Raw genomic sequence first — 19993 nt, forward strand, 5'->3', positions numbered from 1 at the left:
AGTTCGGCGTCTAAAGTTCGGGTTATCGAAGTATCCCGTTATGGATTCCGCTACCATGGACCATAATGGAATTTAGATTCCATAACGGGATACTTCGATAACCTGAACTCGAACTTTAGACGCCGAACTTAAAACACAAGTTCGCTCAACACTACCTATAACGCATATACTGCTAATATGTCAGCGGTGGACTGATGAACAGATTACACTGTGGTGCTGCAATGAGCGATGTACAGGCAATAGCACACATAGCTGCTCCTGCCTCTACCAGTTCTGCTCTGCTGAAGCCTGGCACAGTACATCAAAGATGTGCTATGTCAGGTATTAGTGGAGCAGGTGCAGGCAGCAGCAGTGATGTGCTATATCACATTGGTGCAGGCTTTTAGCAGAGAGGAGTGAGTGCAGGCAGGAGTGTTGCATTGCACATCTCTGCTTCTGCCTGCACCTGCTCTGCTAATACCTGACAAAGCACATCAATGATGTTCTATGCTAGGCTTTAGCAGAGAAGTGAAGCTGGCACAGGCAGGAGTAGCAACATGTCCTCTTGCCTGTTCATCGCTCACTGCGGAATCCGTTCACTAGTACACCGCTGACATAACAGTAGTGTATATATGAGTATACAGATTCCAAAGCACTATAGGCATCTGAAATTTAGGTGCCTATTCATAAGGAAAACAAGTAAAAAATAAATACAAATATTCATTTAATGACATTGGAAATAGGTTTTAATAAAGTATATTCTAAAGTTTGGGTAGATTAAGTAGTTTCGCCGGTTAAGATTCGATCTTTTTGTTCGTATGTATATTTTGTGGCTCCGTTGCACAAACACCACGTGTTTCTACAATGTAACCATATTTGAAAAACTAAAAATTTCTGTATGTGAAATCTCTTCTAAATAGTCTTGAATATTAAACTTTGTGCTATATGCTATGTGCTATATCAGCGTGTATTCCTGGTAAAAGTACATACAAACCAATATTCATTTCCATTGTGGGAGGTTTTCATTAACCTTTTTCGACATCTCTTAATTATATATCTAAATCCCCTTCAATTTAAGCTAGATGACTTAATTTGGAGACCATACCCACATCCTCAAGAAATCACGACCACATAAGAATTATAAAGGACTCGCGGAGAAAAAAGCCCCTATTTAGTACCACAAGCCAATATGCTTGGTCTTTAGCGAGCAGATGGCTAAGCCACACAATCATAGCTCTGGATTTAAGCTTGTATCCTGCTCACTTCATTTGTGTGTTCTTGATAAAGATTACTTGCTGGATTCAATGAGCGGCTCTTCTGGACTAAAACAACAAATATGCCCTTTATTAAATCACTATTTTGTATCAGATTTTAAACTGGAATCACATAAAATAACATAATAACATCTCAGAACTCCCTGCGTTTCATCAATCTCTGTCTACTTTTATAATAGTCAAACAACCCTAACAAAAAAAGACTTCAAAGGAAGAAATGGTTCATTGATTCGATTTCAACTAATTGGCCAATTATTGATTCACGTATAACAACAAACCAACTGTCCAGACCCAAAAGCTACAAATTTTACCCTCTCGGTTTTGTCAAGTGGCCAGCTGGCCTGTGGACTGTACATACACAGAGCATTTATTAGCTGTAAAGCTTCGAGTCAGGGCTAATTTTATATTCCTTTTATCTTTTTTTTTATCACCAAGTACAACCCTATGCAGAAAGAGACATTGTAAAAAAAAATCCTTTAAACAGGCATGTGAAAATTGCAAGATTATTTGTGATCTTGTGATCTTAACCAACTGTGACACCCCATTGGTTTCAGCGGGTGGTGGGCTTGTCTGCATTTTGGACACCTTTATACATGTATTTGCTCCCCTCGTCAAAGGCTGATCTTGTGAGTATCCCAGCAAAAAGGCCAAGTTTTGGGTAAATCTTCAAATCTGACAGCATACGCATTTTAAATGTTTACATCTATCTTTAAACAGGTCTTCTGGGATATTTTTACTGGTGACATCCTCTGGATAGGTCATCAGTATGTAATCAGTGGGGGTCCGACACCCAGGACCCCCACCGATCAGCTGTTTGAGAAGGCAATGCTGCTCACTGTAGCGCCTTGGCCTTCTCCCTGATCACCAGGCGCAGCACTGTGTATTTGATAGTGGCGGTGTTTGGTATCGCAGCTCAGCCCCATTCATTTCAATGGGACTGAGCTACTCCTAGGCCATGTGAACAATGAACGTCACATGGTCCAGGGAAAGCTCAGAGAAGGAAGTAGCTCTACTGTGAGCATGAGTGCCTTCTCAAGCAGCTGATTGGCAGGGGTCCCAGGTGTGGGACCCCCACCAATAAGATACTGATGCATCCAGAGGACAGGTCATCAGTAAAAAGATCTCGGAAAACCCCTTTAACCATAGCATTTTCACATGAACTGGAATGAGGTCCGTGCACCGAACAAGGAAGAACATGCCTGGCTAGCTGGCGGGTTCTTTCTTGGTTTAATTTTAACCTGCTTGTCAGCCCCAGCATTGACAACCCCAGTGGTCCTGTCAGATGGACTTAGAGCGACAGTCTAGGGCCTAATATAAGCCATCAGGGCCATCCTTACAGATGCACAGGAAGAAATGTCAAAAAGCATGATTACTTTATACAACATTATCATTTTAAAATTATATATGTAAAATCCCTTAAGAAAATGTTAAAAATAAAGTTTAGGAAAAATAATGTAAAACTTTATTACATTAATTTCAAAGAATTTATCAGTGATTGACAGCTCTCTCTGTACACACACTTGCATAATGAAGGCTGTCAGTCATGGAGTAGGACCGCCCACTGCACTCCTAAGCATAGAAAGAGCAGAGATTTCTAAGAATAAAATACTAAATTATTTTCTACAAAACTATATATCAATGTGCTCAGCTCGTCCTGTTTTATAACATGCCACCTGCATATCAAACACCATGCACATTCAATGGGACAGGATCCTTTGATCCTTGGCTTGATCTTGAAAGGGAATCTGTTACCAGTTTTATACTACCTTAAAGGGGTTCTCCAGGTATTAAGAAAATAAAAAATTACTACTTAAATATTACTTTACTATAAATATATTTCCAAATACCTTTCATTAGTTATAATGGCTAGTTTTGCCTGGGGAGCAATCATCATGGGAAGTAAAATGGCTGCTGCCCTAGGAGTACACACAAAACCCGTCCTAATCACACAGGAGGACAAGTTACAACACTGAGGAAAAGAGCTGCCTCATCCTCCTCTCTGCTCTGCTTGTCAGGGATTATGATACTGAATACCGCTGATAAGCTCTTCAGCTGAATCTATGTGGGAATGGAGTTTATAAAGAGACATGAAGTACAGAGGAGGTTGGGATGTGGCTACTGAACATGGGCATGCACTGGAGATGTTCAATACAAGATTTTAGCAAAACTGCAGGGTCAATGAAAGAAAGTGACCCGACGTTGTACTAAAGGGCTCTATCACTAGCCTATGCTGAAATATATAACAGAATATATAAGGGAAATGTTCCAATAGCAATTCTGTACTAAAGCACCAATCCCATATCTGCCCTAAAAGCCTGCAAACAGGCACAGGGACTTTGAGGAGGGATGGGGCACTTGACTGTGAGCAGGATAGGTAATACATTAAATGCTGAAAATAAAAGGTCATTTTACACCATATTGATATTGGACTCAGCTGGATGCCAGCAGCGCTCCTGCTCCTTGAGCATGTGGATCCCAGAATAGGAGCGATAGGAGATGTAGCAGCAGGCGAACGCACATCTCCATTATTCAAGGCTCATGTTACCCAATATTTAGCACAACTCCTTCAAAACCTAAAGGCAAAGTTAGTCAGCGTATCCTATTAAATTAAATGAATGTGCAGTTGGGCATTGTGTTACAATTACTTTATTTGATCGGATGCGCTGACTGTCTTTTGTTTTTACGGTATGCCCACCTCCATTTTGATCTTACATCCTAACCAGTAACCACCCTAACTTTCCCAAGGCTGGTTTTAATTATAGCAGCATGCAGATGGATCCTACTTTCCCTGAATTAGGCTACATGCACATGACCGTGACGTTTTTCTGCGGTCCGCAAACCACGGATCCGCAAAAAAAACTGAAGCCGCCCGTGTGCCTTCCGCAATTTGTGGAACAGGCGGCACATTGTAGACATGCCTATTCTTGTCCGCAAAACGGACAAGAATAGGATATGTCATATTTTTTTTGCAGGGCCACGGAACGGTGCAACGGATGCGGACAGCAGACTGAGTGCTGTCATCTTTTTTTGCGGCCCCATTGAAGTGAAAGGGTCCGCATCCGAAAACGGCAGCTCGGATGCGGACCCAAACAACGGCCGTGTGCATGAGGCCTTAGTTTGAGGTATTTTCAGAATTATTTTTATTATTTCAAATAAAGGAAAAAACTAGTGGTGATGTGAATGAGACCTTCTTATATGAGCTCCTCTTACTTTTTAACATTTTGCAGTTCAGCAAGGTGTTTTTTTTTTTTTTGCTATTTCAAAATCAAGTAAAAGTTCTCATCATGTAAATATTCCTAAAGTCTACTGAATGCAATTCCAGTTTGCTTCAAGATCCACTGGGCAGTAATGGGGAATTTCAGATTCCCTGTGGCCCTGCCTATTACGTTCCTGCTGCGATATGGAAAACTACACAAGGGAACTGATTTAGTGAAATGCTTTATTTTATTACATTAAAAATGAAAAAAAATCTGAAATACAGCAGGAAAGAGATAAAAAGCAGATGTCACCTTCACACATCCATTATTTACTATAAAATAACCAGTATAAATAGAAAGCATTGGGAGCAATGCAGGCAGCAGAACACAGCTGTACAGAAATGCCTATGTGGCACACATATGTTCTGATTTACTAGTTCAGCGCCAGAAGCAGTAGTAAGTAATCATGGAATGGAAGCAGTAAATACCTGAAGTACTCACAGCTGTAGAATAAGGGTTGTGAACTCCAGTGTTTTCAGCCCAGCAGCCACATCCATAGAGAGCAGCCTAAAATACACCAATGACATCAATAGTGATGAAATATAACACCGATACCACAGAAAATATTGTCATTTTACCGTCAACTTTTGAGTGTCTTTTTGCATAATTGGGTTTCATGCACACAGCAAAGTCACCGGTATGGCAGCATGTGGACGTTACATATGGGTCCATATTGCAAACATGTTGGCATTTATGTGCTACTATATGATGCCTCTCTCCATAAGGCGTCATGTTCGTCTTGGCTCTAATGGAGAATTCCTCCAAAATACCATGTCACAGTTTTTTACCCTATGGTGTAGAGATACACGGTGGTACAGTATGGACCAATAATGTCGCCAGATGCAAGAAACTAACAACATTTTAAAAAGTACATGGTATCATTTTATTTTTATACTGTCTTTATTATAGTAATATTTTATACTATTTACCCTATTTTGATCAGGATGCTCTCACATAGCCCTATTTTCCATCACCTGCATATTTATTGCCATAAACTGGATGTTTGGAGTTTGTATTATCTATTCATAAAATCCACCTTAATCCATTTGCTAATGAGGCATTAAGGTACCCAGGAGGAGCGTTATTTTCAAAGGTGCCCAAAAACACCCCCATCGAGTGCCCGCCCCCCTACAGAGCCCAAGCATGCCTCTCTCTCCGCTCATACACTACTCCCCCAGCAGCGCCGTTGTTTTTCGGCACATGCCCAGTGAAACAATTGAAGCTGATGCCCTCAGTTGAACTGGAAGAGCGCAGGTTGTGTTCCGCACTGCGCCTGTTCGCTATGCTAAAGAGAAAGGGTGGGCGGTGTTATTGGCTGCTAGTGATGTAGCGCTGGGCGTCAACTGCACTGCTGGAAGTGTATGGGCGGAGAGGGAGGTGGGTGGCTTGGGCTCTGTAGGGGGGCAGGCCTGAGCACTTGATAGGGATGTTCCTGGGCACCTTAATGCCTCATTAGCATATGGATTAAAGTGGATTTTCTGAAGATATAATACAAGCTCCAAAGAAAAAGAAAAACATATGGAAAGAAGGTATGAAGTACTATGAGGACATACTTTTAGTTTAATATCTCTAGGTGACAGATTCTCTTTAACCAAGATAAATGAGAATGAAAAAAAAACTATTCAATTAGATAGTGATATTTTTTCTCACAATAGCCCCTCATTATATTGTCTGGTGCATATATTCGTCACAAAATTTTGATTTTGAAGGCTGATAGAATAGCTCTAGTTAAGATGGTTATTCTTCCCCAGTTACTCTATGTATTGAGGAACTCTCCAGTTTGGATTGCGGATGGGTTCTTTAAGTTAATAGAAATAATTATTAATGATTTACTTTGGGGGGAGGAAACGCATAAGCCTTAAGTTAGAGCATTGGTATAAGGCCGAATCCACACGGCCGTGAGCGGTCCGTGGAACCACGGGCTGGATTCCTGCTGAGTGCAGGAGCGCACCGCGTCATTGGTTGCTATGAAACACGGCCGTGTGCATTCGGCCTAAGCCGTTGGAGAGGGGAGGATTTACTCTCCCTTGTTTTAGGGGCTTTTTTCTAGCTGCACAGTTTTTCTTTCTCCGCGAATAGAAGGATAGTCCACTCCGTAGGTAGTTAATCGATCCCCATATGATAACTTTTTTTTACTTTATTGGAGTCTGATCAATTGACCGACCCAGATAGGGAATTTAGATCTGCCCGGAATCTTTTTAGGAAGTCATGGTATTCTATTAGACTTTGGTGTGGGGTGAGGGGTTCACTAGAATGCACTCCTCTGTGGCATAATCGGCACTTACAAACTTTAGATGAATTAGGTAGGGATCAATATTGGCAAAAAAAGTAATATTTCATATGTGACACAGGTAGTAGGTAATGGAGATATTGTTTCATTTACCGAATTATCACAAAGAGAAAAGTCACAGAAATTATTATGGTTTCGGTATTTACAGTTAAGATCGCCACTTTTTAGGAGTAAAAAAAAAAATTGTAACACGATTTGGAGATACCTTCTCCTCGGGTCAGAAGACTTGGCAAAATGAATGTCCAATGATTAATCTAGATGACCAGGAGAAGGTAGCACTGAATTTAAAATTAGTTTCACATAATTTTAATCACATGGTGGTACAGTTTAATATTCTACATAGACTTTATGGCACACCCTTCTGGCTGTGGTATCAGGAACGATTCTAACTGCCCTAGGTGTGATGCTCCCGAAGCGGATTATTTGCATATGTTCTGGTTTTGTCCAGAGTTTAAACAATATTGGGGGCCTATCCACAAATATATAGAGGGAAAATTGAATGTGCGGATCCCTTTTACTGTGGAATGTTGGCTGCTGGGCCAGCTTGCCATGGTGCGCTGTCAGCAATATAAAAAAATCTTTTATTTAAGATAATGTTTTTGTCAAAACTTCTGGTTTTCGAGAAATAGTCCCACTATGAATACATGGTTAAATTTGATGAATAGTAAGAGATATGAATCTATTCTGTATAAGCAGAGAAATACTGAGGAAAAAAATGGAGTGGAGCTTCCTCCGCTCTCCATCCTTCCCCACTACTCCTCGGTCTGGTTGCGGAGGGGCGGTGGTAAAGGGAGGACGCATCGCAGATTTGGGGGGGGGGGGGGGGGGATTTGGGGGGAAAATCAGGGTGAAATAGATGTTGATAATGATATGTTTTCTTTTTTAAGTTAAAGGATAATATTGGAACTTTAATAAAATTTGAAAAAATAAATAAAATAAAATTGTAATTTTGAGTGACCAATAGAGAGACAGTCATGATGTCCACAATTGAGAAGACAGGGCAATTATTAGTGGACATGTGTTTTTGCAGAAAACAAAAAGATAAGGGTTTTCTGGTACTTAGCCAAAGCCACTCTGAGCACAATTGCTCCTTCTACCAGCCTCTCCCTCTCCTTCAAGAATGAAAGGGCCAGGCAAGATGATTCTGCAAGAACCTAACCTTGTCAATCAAGAAGAAGAGGAAGGAGCTGACGGAGGAAGGTTGCACAGAGTGGTTTGGGCCCATAAATGGTGCTCCAACCTGCTCATCTGCATATGGATTAAAAGTACTTTTCACCAGAATGAAACAACAGATCTCTAAGTGAACTGTAGTCCTACAAGACATTGTGCTTATTGTAACAGTGAATTTCCTGGTGACAGATTTCCTTTAACGGGATACTGCAATCGGCACACTTGATAGTCTGTCACTAGAATGTGCTGTTCTATTTATGGAGATGGTGTCCAATCATGGAGATCCCCACTGCTCACAAAAATGTGTCATTTACATAACATGTAAAAACAAAAAACAAACAGGCAGCCCTTTATGAGCTCCTATTTGCAATTTCCATTCAGGAAAAACTACAAATTATGTTCTCGCAACATAAATGTTCATATAAATTATAGGGGATTTCTATGGCTTCCACCTGTCACCATCCAAATGCACTATAATATGTCTTAGTCAATTATAAAGAAATAGTCACCTGGCCAACTCTTCCTGGATGTTTCATGGCTAATCCACCACTGGAGACAGCAGCAGCTACATTTCCATCTTGGTCGACAACTATTGCTCCAACAGTGTCCAGAGATCCTGAGTCATTCTCCTGTGGGGCAACAACAGCAATGACTTAAAGGAAATGTGATCTATTGTTTATATTCACTTTTTTTTTTTTATGGTAAAACATTTTTAAGACTGACTTTTTGGGTGATTTTTTTTATATATTTTTTTAATTACTGGCAATTGACAGGAGCAGGTGACAAGATGTTTACACTGCTTGGCCCTGTCAAAGTTCAGAGAACGCGGCACTTACAGAATGAACGGCGGATCCTCTAGGTGTAATTGCAACGCCCCTGTTGCTCCGAGAGCCTCATTTGCATACATTTAAGGATCATTCTTCTCAGAAATGTGGACACATATGAACATGGGACCAACACAGATGCCTTCAGCTGCCAAGCGCAGATGTAACAGGTCAGCCAGTGTCATAGGTACAAATCTGCTGACAAATGTCCTTCAAGATTTCCTGTCTTATGAGAGCAGCTACATAACATGGGCCATAGACACAATGGAGAGGATGGGACCCCACTGACCTCTATCGGAAATTTTTCTGGGCGTGACCTGTGCAGAGGTCAGGAAGGAGCTGATGAGATGTGATGCCGCCTATTGTGAATGGTAGATCCTATGTTATTTATATGGAGGTGTTACTTGTCATTGTAATTCTGCCTGTAGTGGTGATAAAAATGGCTACTGAAAAGTTACCTGTATAGAACAGGAAATCCTGACCTATTATTATGCCTAGTGGCCAGTGGGAAAACTGCACAATTATATACTTTTTTTTTACATTTAGTAACAATAAAAAAAACAACATTCACCAAATAATAATAATAAAAAAAAGTTAACACAAAAACGTGATTTAAACAATTGGTCTATTTCTGATGAGAAATTCCCTTTAAAGTAATATTAGCTAGTAAGGTGGATGTTAATGAAAACTGATACAACAGTAAATAATAAAAAGGAAATGTAAGCATTTCATTTTAGTTGAAAAGGTCACGGAACATACGTGACAGCCCTCCCACTGCTTGTACTGGCATAAAATAAATAGGACACTGTTTATTAGATACACACACTGTATTATTGTAACCTCAAGAACTCTTGTGCTGTCACAGTTACTTTATACCAATGCTTTACTTCTAACATCTTATAATAAGGTCATGTTCAGGGCTACATCATCAATGCAACCCAAACAAACAATGACATTCTTTAAACTGATGACGGCAAAGTACCTTGAAGAGCACAGCCATGGCTACATTCTGACTGGTGTTCTGGAGATACGTTCTCCTGTCCATCAAGAGTATGAGAATGTTTATCTTCTCCCTGTACTTGGATCTGATACTGCTTTATGTGAACACTGATGGAAAGAATGGATCTCACGAACGTCAGAACAGAGACAAATAGGTCCAGATAATAAAATTCTGCATACAGTGGATATAAAAACTCTACACACCCCTGTTAAAATGTCAGGTTTTTGTGATTTAAAAAATGAGACCAAAATAAATCATTTCAGAACTTTTTCCACCTTTAATGTGACCTATAAACTGTACTACTGAATTGAAAAACAAACTGAAATATTTTAGGGGGAAGGAATAAAAAATAAAATAAAAAAAATAATAATGTGGTTGCATAAGTGTGCACACCCGCTTATAACTGGTGATGTAGCTGTGTTCAGAATTAAGCAATCACATTCAAAATCATGTTACATAGGAGTCAGCATACACCTGCCATCATTTAAAGTGCCTCTGATTAACCCCAAATAAAGTTCAGCTGCTCTAGTTGGTCTTTCCTGAAATGTTCTTAGTCGCATCCCACAGCAAAAGCCATGATCTACAGAGAGCTTCCAAAGCATCAGAGGGATCTCATTGTTAAAAGGTATCAGTCAGGAGAAGGGGACAAAAGAATTTCCATTTTTCTTCAGCTGGAACTGGGGCTTTAGTTAAGCTAGAGGGAATTATAAACAGTTCCAAATACCAGTCAATATTGGCACAAAACCTTCAGGCTTCTGCTAGAAAGCTGAACATGAAGAGGAACTTCATCTTTCAGCATGACAATGACCCAAAGCATACATCCAAATCAACTAAGGAATGGCTTCACCAGAACAAGATTAAAGTTTTGGAATGGCCCAGCCAGAGCCCAGACCTGAATCCGATTGAAAATCTGTGGGGTGATCTGAAGAGGGCTGTGCACAGGAGATGCCCTCGCAATCTGACAGATTAGACGTTTTTTTGAAAAGAAGAGTGGGCAAATCTTGCCAAGTCAAAATGTGCCATGCTGATAGACTTATACTCAAAAAGACTGAGTGCTGTAATAAAATCAAAAGGTGCTTCAACAAAGTATTAGTTTAAAGGGCTACTGTCACCCCCCCCAAACATCCTTCTCTTCCGGGTGTAGGCTGACGTCATAGGCGCAGGCGCACTGAGGAAGGAGCAGCCAAGCGAGCGTCCTTCTCTCAGAGCGCCTGCGCCAAATGACGACCGGTACGGAGCAGGAGCTGGATTTGAGCTGCAGGCAGGGCCAGCTGGAGGATGAGAGCGCTCACTGGCCCTGTCAATCAAGTGGAGGAGGGGGTGTTTTTTCAGACAGAGGATGCGGCGGCTACCAGCAAGTCCGCCCAACTTGCTGGTAGTGAAGAAATTTACATATCACTAAAGTCTGATTTTTACTGAAATTACACCACAGCCTGAGGTAAGAGGGGTATATATCGAATCTGTAAATATTAGCAAAAATATTAAGTCCAAAACATTAAATTGGTGTTTGGGGGGGGGGGGGGGTGACAGAAGCCCTTTAAGGGTGTGCACACTTATGCAACCATATTATTTTATTTTTATATTTTTTCTTCCCTCCACCTAAAAGATTTCAGTTTGTTTTTCAATTGAGTTGTACAGTTTATAGGTCACATTAAAAGGTGGAAACATTTCTGAAATTATTTATCTTTGTCTTTTTTTTTTTTTACATCACAGAAACCATTTTAACAGGGGTGTGTAGACTTTTTATATCCACTGTATTTGTTTGGACAACCTTTTCAGACTACAGGATATTTAGAGTAGACTTGACCTTGAATCTTATCTAAGAGCTGACGTTACCACCAGATGAACTGCAAATTAAAAGGGTTTTCCGACATTTTAATACTGATCGGTGAGGGTTTGACACCTATACCTGTACATTGCCATAAGACTGTCATCATTTTGTGTTTTCCATGCTAAAGACCCATCTCTCAGATTAAAGATGGAAACTGGGACCATGGGACCACAAGCGATGCATCTAAAAGGTCTAAAGAAATCCTGACCTTTAATTAAAGGCGCTTTGGGGATCCCAAGTGCCATTAAAGGGGCTGTGCAGTCATATTAAAGGGTTTATCCGAGGCTGGAAATGCCCCCCTCCCCATACGCCTGGGGCCCTCGCACTGATTCTACTTACCTGGCTCCCCACGTTGCTCCTGGTCCCCACATGGCCGCTGCTTCTCCCCATGTGTTGGGGGAGGGGGCAGCCAATGGCAGGTGCTGACTGGGACGAGCCTCCCTAGCGTCACCAGCGATTAGGGCAGCGGATCGGCGGTAGTGTTAGGAGTCGCACCCCCACTGATAAGTTATTGATGACAAGTTATTTAAAGAGGTTTTCCGGCTGGATAAAAATTAATTAAATAAGGGGCAGAAAGGATTAATAAAATAAAAGAAGCATTGCTCACCTCACTGATATTTACTGGGTCCCATCCCAAAAAAGAAATGGCAGAAAATGCCTGTGGGACCCACCTCAGCCAGTGATTGGCTGAGAGGAAATCTCCTGGCGTTTCCTGTATCTCAAGCAAGAACAGGAAGCAGAAACCAGCATCCGGGTAGCATCAGAACAGCAGCAGCGGGGGATCGGTGCTGTGAATACTACTACTTTCATATTTGTAACCTATAATATTTTTTTTTTAATGTATACCACTGGACAACCCCTTCAAGACTACGTTTACAAATGTGCTGAAATAATAAAGGTAGGAAAAATACACATACTGTAGCTCTACAGATAAGGTTCCGGCAAATAATCGGACAAAAAACAAAAAAAAGAAGACAGGAAGAGTCTTTGAAATGAAAGTCATTACAGAAGATATAAATTACCCCCGGTAGCTGGGAGCAAGTAGACTCTTGACATGCCCTACAGTCTGTTATGGGTCAAGAGTGTTGCTGCTGGTAGCATTTGTAGATGAAGAGAAACAAGAGAGATGACATCTTTAAACGCTTAGTAAATGTGGCATACGATCATTCTGCCTAGCAACCTGACCTCTGTGGTTATAAACATTAACGTGCATCCAGAATTTATATGGATTCGGATCCGACTTTATTAGGAAGGTCTTTTAATAACTCAAAAATATGGAAACAGTTTCTGTAAAAAAAAAATAGTAAAACGTGCCTGTGAAAAATACCAGATGACTCTTTCATTTTGGAACCGAAATTGCTTGAGAAAAGGTTAAAGCGAAACCTCGGCATACATGAAAACCCATCTATAGTGGAGGCTGCTCATACTGCGATGACCGCGTCCTTCACACCCCACCTTCAACTGGATCATCATTTAAGAATCGCCATCATGCAACACAATTCCTTTGTAATGGTAATCGTTAGAAACCAAAATAATTATTATTTGCAACAAATACGGCTCCATCTGCAAGTGTGGCGAAATAAGGGAAGAATTTTTTGTTGATAAGCAGAAGCTGCTAATTGCGGCTAACAATCAAAATAAATAGATTTTCATTTTGATTGTTGTCGGAAGATCAAATGTGAGGAAAACGAATAAAAACATATACTGTAGGATTGCGCGTATTTTTCAAAGACTGGTTGAGCTGACTTCTGGGAATTACACATTACAGAAGCCCCATCGGCTCTCCCGACATGCTGCTTACTTTAGTAACTTCCCCATAAAACAACAGATCTGGAGCATTTCCTCTTAGAATTCTGTATTGTGCTGTTCTTCTGTTATTCCTCCTAGAAATATATCTGTCATCAGATTTCCCTGGTCAGACTATACCAGTGATGGCTAACCTCCCGCACTCCAGCTGTGGTGGAACTAGGACTCCCAGCATGCTTCATTCATTTCTATGGAGTTCTGAGAACAGCCAAGCAGGTGTGCATCTTGGGAGTTGTAGTTTTACTTGAGTGCCGGAGGTTAGCCATCACAGGACTATACAGTCTGACATGTATCAACGATTGACAAGCGAAATGGTAAAACCCAGTAGGCAATATATTCATACATTGGAAAAGTTACTTTATACTAATCTTTACCATTTTTGACATGATAAACACTTTGCACCACCAGAATGATAAAACTAAAACTAACAAATATTTCTTAATGACATCTGCAGTTCATGTATGGAGGATGTGCACACAATATGGCACTGTGGGTGCCGACTGAGGTTTGCAGCATACAGCTGACACTTACTTGCAGTGGCCATGATCGGAGATCACTCCGATCCTGGCAATTTAATCTCTTAGATGCTACTGACTGTGGCATCTAAGTGGTCCGAAAGAGGCGTGCTCTGTGACCTGTGCAGAGGTCAGGAAGGATCTGATAAGATGCCAGTTTTTGCTGATGACAAAAAACTATGTAGGTAACTTAAAACCCAGCTTGATTGTTAAAGGGGTTCTGCAGTTCTTTTTAACTGATTATCCTCAGCATCTGATTGGCAGGGGACAGACACCCGGGACCCCCGCCGATCAGCTGTTTGAGAAGGCAGTGGCGCTCCTGTGAGTGCTGTGGCCTTCTCTTTGCTTTCCCTAGGCCAGTGATCTCACGTTCATCATTCACGTGGCCTAGTATCACTGAATGATAAAACTAAAAAGAAGCACCCAGGCCAGTGATACTAGACGTGACGTCACTGGGCCTGAGGGAAACAGAGAGAAGGCCAAGGCGCTCCTGATAAGTTATATTACAAAGTTTCTTATAATCATCTGCACTATTGATTTATGCAGTTTGTTGAAATAGCAGTGAATTTGCAGTACGAAACAGAATGCATGGTAAATTATAAAATAAACATGCATAAAATGTTAATAATTTCAGAACTAAAGTATACAGATGTAGCAGAGTTAACGCACACTAGTTAACACGTAAAGACCGACTGTTAACTCTGCTGCATCTGTAGTCGTTACAGGTCTACAAAATCCAGCATTCATTCAGTTGGTTGAGATGCTGTTTAACATTTGCAATTTTTGACATTTCAGTCATATCTTAGGCAGTTCTAGATGTACAGTATATTAAATGAACTGCAGCCGTATCGGGTCAAATCTGCATAATGTGGACCTTTTTCAACCTCTGCATGGTTTCTGTAAAACACCTGAGCGGCCAGGTCCTTCCTGCTATGATGCAAGTATCAGATCATTGGCAAATCACAAATTTAAAGTACACGAGTCAAACTACTTTTTCGCAAAAATACTGATCTATCCAATGAAAAGGTTTTCACACAATTTTTTTCTCACGACAAACGTTTTGCTGTTCCCATGGACTTTAATGGACTGTGAAGAGAGCCCACCCCCAGTTCTTGAGATCAATAGGGGTCTCAGAAGTTGGACCCCCCCACGAACAAACATTTTTTGTATTTATGCATAAATGTCAAAAAAAATTGTCATGGAAAAACTATTTTAATTAAAGTAAAATACTTCATTGGCTCTTACCAGTTGTTACAAACCGTAAACCAAATCTTTCTTGTGGGGGATGATACATTAAATGAAGTTATTAGGTTTTACTAGGACGTGCCGCTCACCCCTGCTGTGTGTCCTTTGGCCCAGAGACTCCTACCAAGAGCTCAAATAATGGCTTGTGATTCACGTCTGTCAGCTTTGGTGAGCAGACGGACCCTATATGGACATCTTCTAACATATGGTACATTACGATGTAGTCCTACACACAAACCCACAAATTCACTCTGCAGCATAGATCAAAGGTAAACCATAGATACAGATATCTACATACGTTGTGTGTATATGGAAAGCTTAGCATGTGGCATCTAAGATTCCCCAACCCCTTTTACCCCTCTTTTTGACTGCCCTTAAGGGTACATGCACACGTTCAGGATTCATGTGCGGACAATCAGCACTGAAATCCGCAAGCAAATCTGTGCGGTCAATCCGCATCAATTGGTGCGGATTTGCTGCAGATTTTCCGCATGCGGATTTTACTAAGTGAATGAAGAAAATACGGTCAGGAAAAAAAAAAAAAAATTGACATGATGCGGATTTTAAAATCTGCACCGCAGGTCGAAATCCGTGCGGGAAAAAAACTGCATTGTGTGCATTGAGAATTTCAAATTCTCATAGAATACAATGTACATGACCTATGGTGCGTATTTCCTGCATGCAATCCTGATCGTGTGCATTTAGTCTAAAAGGTGATGTCCGGGCTACAGATATTGATGACATTCCCAGGAAAGGTCATCAATACCAGATTAGTGGGGATCCGACACCTGGCACAACCTTCAAGAGTTTTGGGCAGCTGCCAACGGCGGAGACTATACAGAGCTGGAAGCAGACCACTCCGTTCTGTAAGGCCCCTTTCACACGGGCGAGTATTCCGCGCGGGTGCAATGCGTGATGTGAACGCATTGCACCCGCACTGAATCTGGACCCATTCATTTCTATGGGGCTGTGCACACGAGGAGTGATTTTCACGCATCTCTTGGGCGTTGCGTGAAAATCGCAGCATGCTCTATATTCTGCGTTTTCCACGCAACGCAGGCCCCATAGAAGTGAATGGGGCTGCATGAGCAAGTGGATTAAGGCGAGTTAAAATTGTATTTTTTTTTTAACCCCTCCAGCGCTATTTTACTATGCATTCTGTATTCAGAATGCTATTATTTTCCCTTATAACCGTGCTATAAGGGAAAATAATACAATCTACAGCACATCGATCCCAAACCTGAACTTCTGTGAAGAAGTTCGGGTTTGGGTACCAAACATGCCGATTTTTCTCACATGCGTGCAAAACGCATGACAATGTTTTGCACTCGCGCGGAAAAATCGTGCATGTTCCCGCAACGCACTCGCACCTTTTCCCGCAAGGCCCGCGTGAAAGAGGCCTAAGAGTTGGCCGTGCCGGGGAACTGCGGAATGGAAACTTACCTGCACTACACTGGAACTGGAAACTACAGTGTATAGAGCGGTCTCCTTCCAGCTCTGTTCACTTTCACTGCAGCTGCCCTGAAACTGCTGATTTGTGGGGTTGGCACGTGTCAGACATCCACCAATCTCATACAGATTACCAGTAATGAGGATTAGGTCATCAATACCTGTCCAAGCTGGACAACCCCTTTAATTTCCTGCTGGAAGTCATCTTTTATTGTGGTTTTAATATAATAATAGAAAAAATATATATAGCCAAAGAAAATAAAGAAAAAAAATTTATGAAGGAAAAATTTCAGACAGCATAATAAATGGGTTTTCTGGCCTTGTTCAATTAAAGCACATTAATTTGTAACACATCACGTGTTTTAAGTCCACATCATTTTTAACATCTCTGCTTGCTGTCAGTGGATGGAAACAGACCACATCTCATTCAATCGATTCAGAGATTTCCTCAAGGGCTCATACACACGACCCATATGTATTTTGAGGTCCGCAAAAAAACAGATCCGCAAGGAATATGGACGATGTCCGCATGCATTCCGTATTTTACGAAACGTTACAGCTGGCCCCAATGAAATGAATGGTTCCGCACATTGCCCACACAAAAAAAATAAAAAATACGGAGCGGACACGGAAAGAAAATACGTTTGTGTGCATGAGACTTAAAGCAAAAACTGAAACATATCTTTATGTTCTAATTGCTGGCTTTTTTAAAAATTTTATTCTACTCTGTACATGATTATTATGATGACGGCCATCTTGACTGATCTGCATTCAGAGATTTGCTTTCCAGCAGCCACAGGGATATAGGAAACTGGTGTCTAGAATTGACTCAATGGGGGATTTATCAAGCCCTAGACTTCAGAATTCTGCCTTCCAAGTCACAAAACATGGCTTTGCAACTTTTTGGGCTTGTTGCTACATTTGGCATTTTTACACCACAAATTCCAGTTTTGAATAGTGGGCATCGTTAGCCTGTCGAATTGATTTAAAACAGAGCAACTTTTTAAAAAGTCATAACATTTTTGTGCTCTTACTCTAGTAATGGGGTGGTGTAGAAAAGTTGAAGAACATCTTAAGTTAGAAATGTTAGAGGTTGTCAGGTACCAAAATCATAATTCTTTTTATGTGCTCCTAACACCCCTCACCATCCATACATATGCCCCCAATACCTGTTCTTCATGTCTGAGCTTTCGTTCCCCTCTGAAAAACATCACATTATCCTGGCAGATCGGTTTACTTTCTCCCCTTCTTGTTTAGTTGAATACGTAACTTTATTGATACACAAGCCTGGCTGCACTGCACAGAGATGAGTCACAGGCTGGCCACGCCCCCCACTCTGCTCTGTCTGCAGCAGCTACTCCATCTATAACTCCTGTGTCCATCTTTCTGCACAGAGACATGAAGCTACTTCTGACCCAGTGTCTAAATCCCATCACTGACCGTCCACAGGCTCTGCCCTCACATGTGTATCTAATCCTATACTGTGTGATACAGCATGCTGAGCTGTGTATCTAATCCCATCACTGACCGTCTGCAGGCTCTTCCCTCACATGTGTATCTAATCCTATACTGTGTGATACAGCATGCTGAGCTGTGTATCTAATCCCATCACTGACCATCCACAGGCTCTGCCCTCACATGTGCATCTAATCCTATACTGTGTTATACAGCCTGCTGAGCTGTGTATCTAATCCCATCACTGACCGTCTGCAGGCTCTTCCCTCACATGTGTATCTAATCCTATACTGTGTGATACAGCATGCTGAGCTATGTATCTAATCCCATCACTGACCATCCACAGGCTCTGCCCTCACATGTGTATCTAATCCTATACTGTGTGATACAGCATGCTGAGCTGTGTATCTAATCCCATCACTGACCGTCCACAGGCTCTGCCCTTACCATATCCAGAGTGCGATAAACACATCATATCCAATCACATCTGTATCTAATCCTATCCTGTGTGATACAGCCTGCAGAGCGGTGTATCTAATTCCATCACTGACATTGCCAAAATGTGTATCTAAGCACAGCTTCTATGATCCTGCCTGCTGAGCTGTTTATCTAAACCCTTATGCACACGACCGTATCCATTTTGCGATTCACATTTTTGCAGTCCCATTGAGTTCGATGGATTTGAGGTGCTCATTTTGAGGACCAGAATAGGGCATGTTCTGTTTTTACTGGAACTGACATACGGATGTAAAAAACACACTGATGACTTCCTGAGCACCTGTCATGTTTCCTGAGGTTCTACAATGCCCAGACAGTAGAAAAACCCCAGAAATGACCCCATTTCGGAAAGTAGACACCCTAAGGTGCTCACTGATGGGCATAGTGAGTTCATAGAACTTTTTATTTTTTGTCACAAGTTAGCGGAAAATGATTTATTTTGTATTTTATTTTTTTCTTACAAAGTCTCATATTCCACTAACGTGTGACAAAAAATAAAAAATTCTAGGAAGTCGCCATGCCCCTCACGGAATACCCTGAGGTGTCTTCTTTCCAAAATGGGGTCACTTGTGGGGTAGTTATACTGCCCTGGCATTTTAGGGGCCCATATGCGTGAGAAGTAGTTTGCAATCAAAATCTGTAAAAAATGACCGGTGAAATCCGAAACGTGCTCTTTGGAATGTGTGCCCCTTTGCCCACCTAGGCTGCAAAAAAGTGTCACACATGTGGTATCACCGTACTCAGGAGAAGTTGGGGAATGTGTTTTGGGGTGTCATTTTACATATACCCATGCTGGGTGAGATAAATATCTTGGTCAAATGCCAACTTTGTATAAAAAAAATGGGAAATGTTGTCTTTTGCCAAGATATTTCTCTCACCCAGCATGGGTATATGTAAAATGACACCCCAAAACATATTCCCCAACTTCTCCCGAGTACGGCGATACCAGATGTGTGACACTTTTTTGCAGCCTAGATGGGCAAAGGGGCACACATTCCAAAGAGCACCTTTCGGATTTCACCGGTCATTTTTTACAGATTTTGATTGCAAACTACTTCTCACGCATATGGGCCCCTAAAATGCCAGGGCAGTATAACTACCCCACAAATGACCCCATTTTGGAAAGACGACAACCCAGGGAATTCCGTGAGGGGCATGGCGAGTTCCTAGAATTTTTTATTTTTTGTCACAAGTTAGTGGAATATGAGACTTTGTAAGGAAAAAAAAAAAAAAAATCCTCATTTTCCGCTAACTTGTGACAAAAAATAAAGAATTCTAGGAACTCGCCATGCCCCTCATGGAATACCTTGGAGTGTCTTCTTTCCAAAATAGGGTCACTTGTGGGGTAGTTATACTGCCCTAGCATTCTAGGAGCCCTAATGTGTGGTAAGTAGTTTGAA

At 41.3% G+C, this 19993-nt stretch overlaps 1 protein-coding gene across 1 annotated transcript in view; it reads right to left on the reverse strand.

The window, feature by feature from the left end:
• TASP1 (taspase 1) overlaps positions 1-19993 on the reverse strand; it is a 170409-nt gene that overhangs the window by 64158 nt on the left and 86258 nt on the right. The window contains exons 10-11 of the mRNA XM_044289495.1: positions 8480-8599; positions 4939-5017 (exon numbers count right to left, since the gene is read on the reverse strand). Of these exons, the coding sequence (XP_044145430.1) occupies positions 4939-5017; positions 8480-8599 (199 nt within the window). The remainder of the gene's footprint in view (positions 1-4938; positions 5018-8479; positions 8600-19993) is intronic.

Source organism: Bufo gargarizans, chromosome 4, assembly GCF_014858855.1.
Source record: "Bufo gargarizans isolate SCDJY-AF-19 chromosome 4, ASM1485885v1, whole genome shotgun sequence".
NCBI classification, from domain to species: domain Eukaryota; kingdom Metazoa; phylum Chordata; class Amphibia; order Anura; family Bufonidae; genus Bufo; species Bufo gargarizans.